The sequence below is a fragment of the Chenopodium album genome, chromosome 6 (assembly GCF_948465745.1).
Source record: "Chenopodium album chromosome 6, dcCheAlbu1.1, whole genome shotgun sequence".
Lineage (NCBI taxonomy): Eukaryota > Viridiplantae > Streptophyta > Magnoliopsida > Caryophyllales > Amaranthaceae > Chenopodium > Chenopodium album.
This window is the reverse complement of record NC_137839.1, coordinates 70354191-70364762: the sequence shown is the minus strand read 5'-3', so window position 1 is coordinate 70364762 and position 10572 is coordinate 70354191. Positions and strand designations below refer to the sequence as shown.

Genomic DNA, 10572 nt, shown 5'->3' with positions numbered 1-10572 from the left:
AGATAGTAAAATCAACCCATCAGAAGAATTAGTTTCATCATTGAATTAAGAAAACATCTTGAATGAAAAGTGAGGTTGGTTAGTAGCAAAATATTTCGTATATTAGTGAAATAAGTGAGAATCACAGGAATCAAAGATTGAATGATTCTTCTTCATCACAAACTAGCAGAGCAACCCAATAAAATACAAATACACTAATTATTTTATTTACATTACTTTCACAACATATATTCTAATAATACTTTTATTACTACTGAAAAATTGGGGAATTAAAAATTGAATAACTAACCTGATCAGAATGCAACTTGATCAGAAATCACTATCATAATCATCTTGTAAATAGTGTTTATGTAGTTTCTATGATAAATACTCAACCTTTTATATCTTTCTGATTGTTTACCACATGCAATCTTGTAAATAGCTTAACATAAGGATCCTATTCTGTTTCTTTGAGTATTTTTTTCTTGATTTCATCTTTAAGAAGCTGCTCATACCATGTAGGTGTTTTTAGGATGAAAGTTTGTGTTATTTGACATCATAGAAGTGCCATCAACCAGATTTCTGGAAGAACTCATAAGAGCCCAAGTCTCTAGGATTGGAGGGACTGTTGCTTCTGATCACACTTACAGCTTAATAAACCTGGAAAAGACTCGATTTCACTGGTGGATCTAATATATGATTTTATTTTTTTCAGAAAAAGTACGAGGTCTTGTGGTTTAGAAACAGAACGATCCCATAGACCTTCTGGTCGTAAGAATGATAACATCATGCAACTAACTAGTTGGGGCGTTGGGCTAGTTCTACCCATCAAATCAAATTACTAGATTAACAACATTAGTATGAAAAATAACAAAGTAAATTCACCAGCATCTCAACTATTTCATAATTGCACAAGGAAAACTTAGTAAACATGTCATATAATCTCATACAATCTACCCGGAAAAGAAGAAAAAAATGAAAGGATTGCAAGATCATTTGGTAATAATGTATTAATACAAAAGTAAAACATTACAATTTTCTGATGGGATCGTGGGAGGATGGCTGGCTAGTAGCAACTCCATCTTCAAGAAACGCATAAACCCAAATAGCGAGTCAGGGTCCTTGATTGAGATGTATAAGTACAAGATTCCTTTGACACCATTTCCTTCATGAGAAAAACCAGGGCATCAGTATATAAATATTAAAGCCGAAGATTCTCAACTCACTCCCAATTGCTATAATAAGAACATCACTTAGAATGGTGACAATGTTGTTGTTAGGTTAATTAGCAGTAGCTCATTTAGGTCACAAGGGTAAACCCATTTCATCATAGATTTGTAGAAGTAACAAGTAAGAAAAACTACTACACTATGATAGCTGAGTTTTGCAGTAAAAGAAGTCATTTTATGAAATAGGTGGTGTGCAAAAAGGATTGTGAAAATCACAGGACACAGGAAGTCAGGAATTAGTAATTCTTCTTCATTGACAAACTAAGACAGCAATGGAATCCTTTAGTCTAGAAATACACAAATTATTTGATTGCTTAAACTAATTTCACAATAGAGATGAAAGAGTTGAATAGTTCACCTGATCATAATCAAACCACAGGAGCTAAAAACACGAATCCGTGACTAAGATGGAAGGAATGTGTTGAATGTGGGGCCAGTCCTCTCCATTTGGTTTTTGGCATCTTTCTTTCAGTCGTGTTGAACAAAACCAGACTGTAAGTTCTGTAAGAGAGGTGAGTTTGGACATCCAATTCAGCATTGATTCCATTTTTTTGCAATTGGAAATATGAAGGGTTTGGAGGGCAGACAAGTATTGTATCCAATTTGGCATTGATTCCACTTTTTTGCAATCGGAAATGTGAAGGGTTTGGAGGGCAGTCAAATACTGTATCCAATTGGGCAACAAGCTACTATACAATGTCAATTTGCGAAGGGATGGACAAATGGATAATCCCTCTACTTCTTCTGATAAATTCAAATTATTGCAACCATGAGATTTCAACTCCTCCAGGGCAGAGAGATGCTCTAATCCTCCACAAACGACTCTATTTAATTTGTCGCAACAACAAATTTCCAAGTATTTAAGGGAAGCCGAACAATTACGAAACACCTCCATAGCTTCTCCCAAACTCTCGACCTTGCCATCCCAACTTATGATTAGTTTTGCACAATCTTGAAAAGAGTTCGCGGGCAGCGACTTAAGCCATGACATGTTGTCTATACTAACATTCCTTAATTTTGGACCAATTTCATCAGATAAGGCCTCTCTCCCTAATATTGTTGTTATTTTCAATCGTTCATTAAAACTACCTAAATATAGGACTTTCAATGCAGGACACTCCAAAATAGCTATTAGGTTAGAACATACTGACAACCTTAATTTTTTCAGTTGAAAAAGCCGTAATTGTCCCAAATACTCTAAATTCCGACAATTATAAAAATGCAATTCAACAAGATTAGGGAGAAAGGTTGTGAAAGTATCTTCCCTTGCCCAGCGTGGCATTCTCACACCTTCATAGTCCTTCGCTTCCAAACTCATGAGATTAGAATGTGGCTGGAACTCCTCCATCACTGCTTCATACTCCTTTCTTCCATAATAAAAAACAAGAGAATAATTTTTTCAAATGTTCCTTGTTCCTCAGGCACCCACCTTGCTTTGCACCATTTATTTTATAACCTGCCTTCATGAATCGAATATGTATTTGAAGAGAACCTTTCAGGTTATTTAGAGCTTTTAGATCTTCTAGCCCATCAGATAAGTTGTTCTTCCTTGAACTCATGTCTCCCAACACAAACCAATTAAGAGTGTGAAGGCAACTCAATTTATGCATGTCCTTTGGCATATACCTCAGCTCATAACAACCTTCTAAATCCAAGACCCTCAAGTTAACCATCTTGCTCAAATCTTTTGGCAATTCTATCAAATTTCCACAATATCTTAAGTTTAAAGTCTGGAGATTATATAGTTTTGTGACAGATATGGGGAGAACCAGACCTTCAAATTGAGAGAGGCCTAGATACCGTAAGTGTATCAGATCACCTATTGAGCCAGGCAAACTCTTGATTACTGACCAGTGCAAGTCCAATGCCCTTAAATTCTTCCAATTATCTACTAATGCATCCACATAAAACTGAGCCATCGCCAATATATCATCATATGGACCAGCAATACAAAGACATGAACGTAGGTGAGTCTTATTAATAGAAAAAGAGAGATTATCTGTAAGACTAAAAAAGAGAGATGACGAACTTTTTTGTCTACATCCCCATTCATGGTTTCTACTGTGGAAATCTCCTTTCCCACAACTTGTTGAGCAAGATCATGCATTAAATCATGTATTTTACATGATGTAATATTACCATCTTCATCTTTCTTTACATCTTGGAAGAAACATCTCTGCAACAAGATTGAGAAATATTCCTCACCAAGATCTTCTAGACTACGAGGATCATTCAATGGGACGTAGCCTTGTGCCATCCAAAGCCTTATCAATGTATCCTTATTTATTTCATAATCTTTGGGGAAAACTGCACAGTAGCTAAAGCAACTCTTTAATGGAGATTCAAGCTTATAGTAACTGAGCTTCAATATAGACATGATTCTATTTTGGCTTTCTCCAACTTGTGCTAATCCCAACTTCTGAATTGAAAGCCACTTTTGTTTATCTTGACCATATAGAAGACTTCCCACCACTCTAATGGCAAGTGGGACATTAGCACATCCTTCAACAATATCTTCACCAATTGTAATGAAGTCTTTGGGAGGGTTTGAGTGTTGCGATCCAAATGCTACTTTCCTAAATAAACACCATGAATTTTCCTTAGACAAGCCTGGCAGATCGTGTACTGAACCGTCTCCAATAATCCGTGCTGTCTTCCGCGAACGTGTAGTTACCACAATCCAACTTCCCTTTCGGCCTCCCATCAAAAATTGTGTCAAGTTACGCCAACAATCATGATTTTCAGTCCACACATCATCCAAAACAAGCAGGAATTTTTTTCCAGCAAGTTTTTCTCGAAGTTGGATTTGCAACCCATCCATGGTATAACCCTCATTCATCGTATGCCCCGCAGTTGAAGCTAGAATCTTACTAAGAAGCCCTTTTACGTCCAACGACTCTTAATTTTCATCAGCAACACAAGTCCACAACCTCAAAGGAAATGAAGTTGTGACTCTAGCATCATTATACACAAGTTGGGCAAGAGCAGTCTTCCCCAATCCACCAATCCCCACAATAGAAAGGAAGGAAACATCTTGTTGAACATTAGAATCAAGCAAGACACCAACAATCTTCTCTAAGTCAAGCTCTCTTCCAATGATATCATGTTCGTACACATAAGAACATGTCTCGATCCTACGATCCTTAAAAGACTTAGGATCAATACTAAAGCTGAACTGACTATTATAAGCAATAGCATCCAGGCCAACTTATTCTTGATCTTTTTAACCCCTTGAGCTATATTGTAAGCAGTACCAAACTTGGTAAAAAGAGATAGGACACGAACCTTGATACCCTTGGAGAGCTTATTACGCTCAGCAAGAGTGATGAACTCGTCAAAGAGATCATCGGCTTCGTAAACTGCGTCCTTGAGTTGCTCAATGTAGAGCTGATCTTGTTCAGACAACTCTTGCTTGGATTCGGCATCCTTAAGCACAGCTTTAATTCTTGCGACGGTGCCACGAAGTCCATCAAGATTGGATTTGTAGCCAGCGATGGAGCAGATCTCGTTGAGCTGATCACAATTAAGCGCAGCAAACAAAGTTTGAGCAACAGACATCATTGTTCCAACATCCATTTTTGATTTGCTGAATTTTTAGTGAGAAAAAGGAGAATAATAATAATAGTAAAAGTAATTAAGGGTGGAAATGGAGTTGATGACCAAAGAGTAAAAGACCATCTAAGTAATTGTATTTTAATAATGATCCGTACAACAATTGGTTCTACTGAATAATATATTATTAAATCAAACAGTAAAGATACATATAGATCCGTGCTTGTTTATTTTTCATTTTTTTACACTAGTGTTCTTGATGAATGTGGCAGAGTTACCACTGACGTATAAGCTAATAAATGACTAAATTAAAAATGAGTGGGAATGGTGTTAGTGACTCCAACATGAAATCCGCATTTCATGGAAAGGTTCTAGTGTGGGTCCCATGTCAATATTCTAATTATTTTGTAATTTATTTAAGTTTTACCTTTTTTTTTAATCTTACAATATTTGATATTAAAAATAAATGGATTATGTGAGTCAAAATTGAAAGTGACATTTGTATATTTTGGAGAGTTTCACCATTGGGAAATCAGGCTTCACACGAGTTGCTAAATTGAGAAGTGAGTATGGTATCACCATTGGAGGTAAAAAAACAATTCATTTTGTATTTCAATACTCAAATTTGAGTCTCACCATTGGAGATGGTCTAATTATTTCGATATAGCAACAATGGATCACGTGAGGGCATGGTGAAGTACGTGACTTGCTCTTTCCTAAAAGTTGCAATCGGGGCCGGCCCGGAGGGGTAGGCCTCGAGTGCGACCGCCTAGGGCCCCCGCCAGAAAGGGGCCCAAAAATAAAAAAAATAAAAAAAAACAGTTTGCATAGCTGTAGAATTTAAACTGTAGTTTACTCGTTAAAAAATAAGCTACTAACTTTTAAAAAAGATAATTAAGGCATTTAGTTAGCAATTAACATTAAATTACTTAGATGTCAATTAGGTGGAGATAAATAACTATGCAATATAACCTCTTCTTCTTCTAAAACTTCCGAATTTATGAGTATTTGCTTCAAAGTATTAATCTTTTCAATTACACCGTTTCATATTTATTCAATTACCGAAATATTATGCAAAGTTATTACTCCAGTATTGTGTATGGAGACTTACTATTCAAATAATTTAAGTTATTTTCATTGTCTTATATTAAAGTTATTGCGTGTAAAAAAAATTGTTTAAATAAGGGGCCCTTTTCTTACATTATGCCTAGGGCCCATAAATTTCTAGGAACGAACGGGGCTGGTTGCAATAATATAAAAAGTAGTAAACATAAAAGAAAGCAAACTTCTCTTCCCAAAAAATTGCAAATACACATTTATCCTTGTGGATGGATGGATCAAAAGATTTACCTGTCCGTTATTGTTTGAACCATTTAACTCAAAAAGCTCTAACAAAAAATAGATTCATGGTGCAAACTGTTAGTGAATATGAACCATTCACTAGTAGAAAAATGTAAAGTGGCACCGGTTCAAACCCCCCCAAAGACACCGATTTTGAACCGTTGAGTATTTGAGGGATGCCAAAAAACTAAAATATTGCCACCAGTTTGGAACCGGTGGGAATACTTACCGGTGTCAATAATAGGCACCCACATTAAAAATATATATATAATTCATTATTTTTTGCACTGGTTAACCAGTGCCAAAAATGCTAAAAAAAACTATAATTTTTTCACTTAAAAATTGGCAGACAACAAAATACAATCATAATACACACACACACACATACATACATACACACACACACACATATATATATATAGGGAGAGGCTCATGTGAGAACATCTCTCTTATGTTAGAAAACTTTATGTGTGAGAACACATCTACGTTCTAATATGTTAAGGTAGATGTTCTGAAAATAAAACTCATCATCTTCAACCTCAACATTCTCTCTCCTCTACTCTCCAACACTATCCAATCTCTAGTTCCTCTATCACCATCACCGTCTGCTCCATATCCTTTATGCTGTCACCTCCACCACCATCACTCTTTCTCTTCTCCCCGACATCATGGCCAACACTCTCTCTCCTGTCTACGACGACCACCATCACCACATGCTCAAGAATTTCATGTGTTTTGTATCAACTTTTGAACAATTGTTGTCAAGTATTCAAGTTGTGAAGCTTAATCAAAGGTAAACCAAGCTTAATTGATAGTTTAATATGTGAAATCAATTTTTTTTTTATCCAAATCAATCAAATTGGGCAAATTATAGAGTTTGAAATTGCAAGGAATTTTAATTGAATATAAGAAACTAAACAACAATTCAAATATTTTTGTTACCTTGAAAATCAAGAATAAACAGATTTCGAATCAGTTCGTTGTAAAAATCGAATTTCAATTCGTGTTCTTTGTTAACGAACTATGTTCTAAAAAATTTAAGTATGTTCTAAAAATTGTTACATATATTCTAAAATATGTTGCATATGTTCTAAAATATATTGCATATATGTTCAGATTTGTTTTTGAGTTCAAGGTCTTAAAATTTGAGTATCATGTTCCAATTAAAACTATATTTTGAAAAGCTAAGTTTATTCTTCTAAGAACTATTACATATGTTAGTTAAGAATCATTGAGTCTTCTAGGCATTTTGTTCTAAACGCTATGCTATGGAAAGTTAAGTATGTTGTTCTAAATTTTTACTCACGTGTTCAAATTCTTAAATAAGATGTTCTAAATTATTACTCATATGTTCTAAATTTTAATTTGAGACACATGTTCTAAATTTAAAATCAGTTCTAATATAAATATGAATTCTCACATATAGGCCTATTCTCACCGCATCCCTCCCCTATATTTTAAAAATTGTAAAATAACAATTTATTTGCTGTATATATATATATATATATATATATATATATATATATATATATATATATAACAATTTATTTGCTGAATAATAAGAACTCGGAACTAATCTAGGCCCTTAGATCATGTTAATCGGACGACTCACATGCTTCATATGTCATTAATGACATTTTTGTAGTATTTTAACTTTACAAAGTAGTTTCCAGATTTATTTATCAAAAGTAAATGAAATTTAGTAAAAGTAAATGAAATCAGTCTTAAAGTAAATGAAATTGCCTTAAAAGTTTAAAAAAAACTGGAAAAAAGTTTGAAAACAACGAAATTACGAAAATGCCATTAATGAGAGCGGGTGCAATGTGAGCCATTAGATGGAGTGTGATTAATGGCTGAGATTAGTTCCTAGTTCTTATTATTCACCTTGGTTCTCACATGATCTCAATTCTACATATATATATATATATATATATATATATATTAAAACACCAAAATCAATAAAAAAAACCCACAATAAACTAACATTCCGAAACACAAAAACATTATTTAATCAAAACGCAAAAATACCCTAAAAAAATTACAAAAAAAGGCAAAAAAAAAAAAACCAAAACGCACAAAAAATTACATTCACAGAAAAAAAATTACATTCACAGAAGAAAAAAAACCAAAACGCAAAAAAAAATACAAAAAAAAATAAACCAAAACGCAAAAGATTTGAATCAAAACGCAAAAATAATAAAAAAAAAATTACAAAATATAAACTCAAAAATACCTAGAAAAAACTCATATTATAAGCTAAAAATACCCCATAAAAAAACCCACTTAACACTAAAAAACACCCAGAAAAAGCCATAAAAAAACCCCTAAAAAAATTTCGAGATCTGAAATTATAAATCTTAACCAAAACAAAGGCAATTTAACATGAATAATTGAATCAAAATGCAAAGCTAAAGAACCCAGAAACAATAACCTCAAATTTCCAATTATCGACGAAGGGAAGCGGTGGTTTGTTGATGCTTGCATGGTTCGAAAAATTGATCGACGACGCTTGCGAGGGAGGACAACCGACGGCGCTTCAATGGAGAGACAAGGGAGTTCGAGGTAGAAGAAGGGAATGGCGAGGGAGAAGAAATGGGCTTAGGGTTTGGGTTGAGGAGAGAGAAGGGAACGGCGAGGGAGAAGAAAGGGGCTTAGGGTTTGGTTGAGGAGAGAGAGACGTTTGAGGAGAGTCAGGAGAGAGAAAGAAAATGAAAGAGAATGAATAGGGGAGTCGGGAAATAAAAGATCAGTTTTTTAATGCCACTGGTTTGAATCTGTACCCTTTAAGGAATTTGGCACCGGTTCGGTTTGAACCGGTGCCCTTTCTATTAAACTAAATCCCGCCCATTTTTTTCCCCATCGATTTTTAAAAATCGGTGGCCATTACTCGGTGCCAATTTGTTATTTTCTACTAGTGATTTTGTGTAATTATGTGACTGTTCATATCCTCTTTAATTGTACAAAGTAACTCATTCTTCTAGGATACCTACTCTCTTATTCTCCCTTATTTATTTCCTACTCTAATATTTTCTTTTTTGTCTTTTTCTGTTATTTTTCTCCTATCTGGTTTGTAAGCCAACTGTCTTTTTCTTGTATTAGGGCAATTTTCCTAGGGATTGGTGTGCTCATGTATATAAACGAACTAAATGTGATGTACGCAACTTATGTTGTTCGGAATAAGAATATAATAGAAAAGACTCAATCTTTCCCACATTGTTTACCGCTCTTTCACAACATTCTTGACATGGAGATCAGATTTTCTCATACCAATGGAGCCAGAAAATACAAGTTGTGCAAGGATGTCTATGACCTGAAACAAAAAGGTTGATGTCTGAGTGATTATTACAATGAGATGAGTTCTCTATGGGAAGAAATTGAAGGGCTGAACTTACTACTAACAATAACTAAGATGAACAGTAAGGTGAATGCCTTTATAATTTCTCTCAACCAGTAGAAGGAAGAACAACATCTGTTTTAGTTTCTTAATGGTCTAGATGAAGACTATACTGCATTAAGAAGTCAGATTCTTATGCAATCACCTCTGCCAACTGTGGAACTTGCTTGTGCACAAATGCAGCAAGAAGAATCTCAAAGAGAAACTCTAAAGGGTGGAGGAAAACCAGATCCTGAACCACCAACTTCTATGCTTGGGAGGATGTTCAGTGTGTCAACAAATCTCACACTACTAAACACTGCTGGAAGGTGATAGGATATCCATCATGGCATCCTCTATATAAAAAGCAGCAGAGGCAGAGATGAAAGGAAGGCAACTCGGGAGCAAAATTAAACAAAAGAAAACCATTCACTAGTCATAATACTGCAGCTAATAATGCTCAGCGGTTATTTCATTGACCCTTCGCAAATAAATATATTTTAATTATTTAATAATCAATTAATTGCTGCACCTTTATAGTAACAACAACAACTTCTAATTAATATTTTCTTTCCAAATTATATTTTGTAATAAATAATTAATTAAATAAAATTTTGGTAACATCATATTATCTTTGTTATTATGATTAATATACACTAGAAGAACTTGTAATCTTGAACTTTATGGGCAAAATACTTTTCATTCTACAAAATTAGAGTATCACATTCTAAATTAGCTTCAAAATCAACAAAAGGTACAATTCACTTTTGTACATATATGATATATCAATAAAAAAACAAACCACAAAACATTGTCTAACAACTAAGATCACCTACTACAATTAGTGAAATACGAGACCATTTTATTCATACTTCATCTATATCACCATCAGTGTAAGGATCTTCATTTACATACGTGCAAACTTTTATACACATACTTTTGGCCTCTGGTCCGGGCAGAAAGTGCGATGATGTTACAAAAATCCGTTCTTCATGCTAGATAAAAGTTGAAGTGTTTATGGACTACAAAATGCATTATAAAGTAAGTTAAAACCCATATTTGAGACCAAGTTATCTTAGAACCTTGTCCGATTACTAA

The 10572-nt window shown here is 34.2% G+C and overlaps 1 protein-coding gene across 1 annotated transcript; it reads right to left on the bottom strand.

The window, feature by feature from the left end:
* Positions 1–1232: 1232 nt before the first annotated feature.
* Positions 1233–4047, bottom strand: LOC145637154 (toMV susceptible protein tm-2-like). Its single transcript, XM_081688649.1, has 5 exons — positions 3238–4047; positions 3028–3118; positions 2835–2904; positions 1702–2575; positions 1233–1469 (listed from the first exon to the last, which is right to left on the bottom strand). Exons 1-5 carry the CDS (start codon positions 4045–4047, stop codon positions 1233–1235), a joined length of 2082 nt encoding a protein of 693 aa, XP_081544775.1.
* Between the last annotated feature and the right edge of the window lie 6525 nt (positions 4048–10572).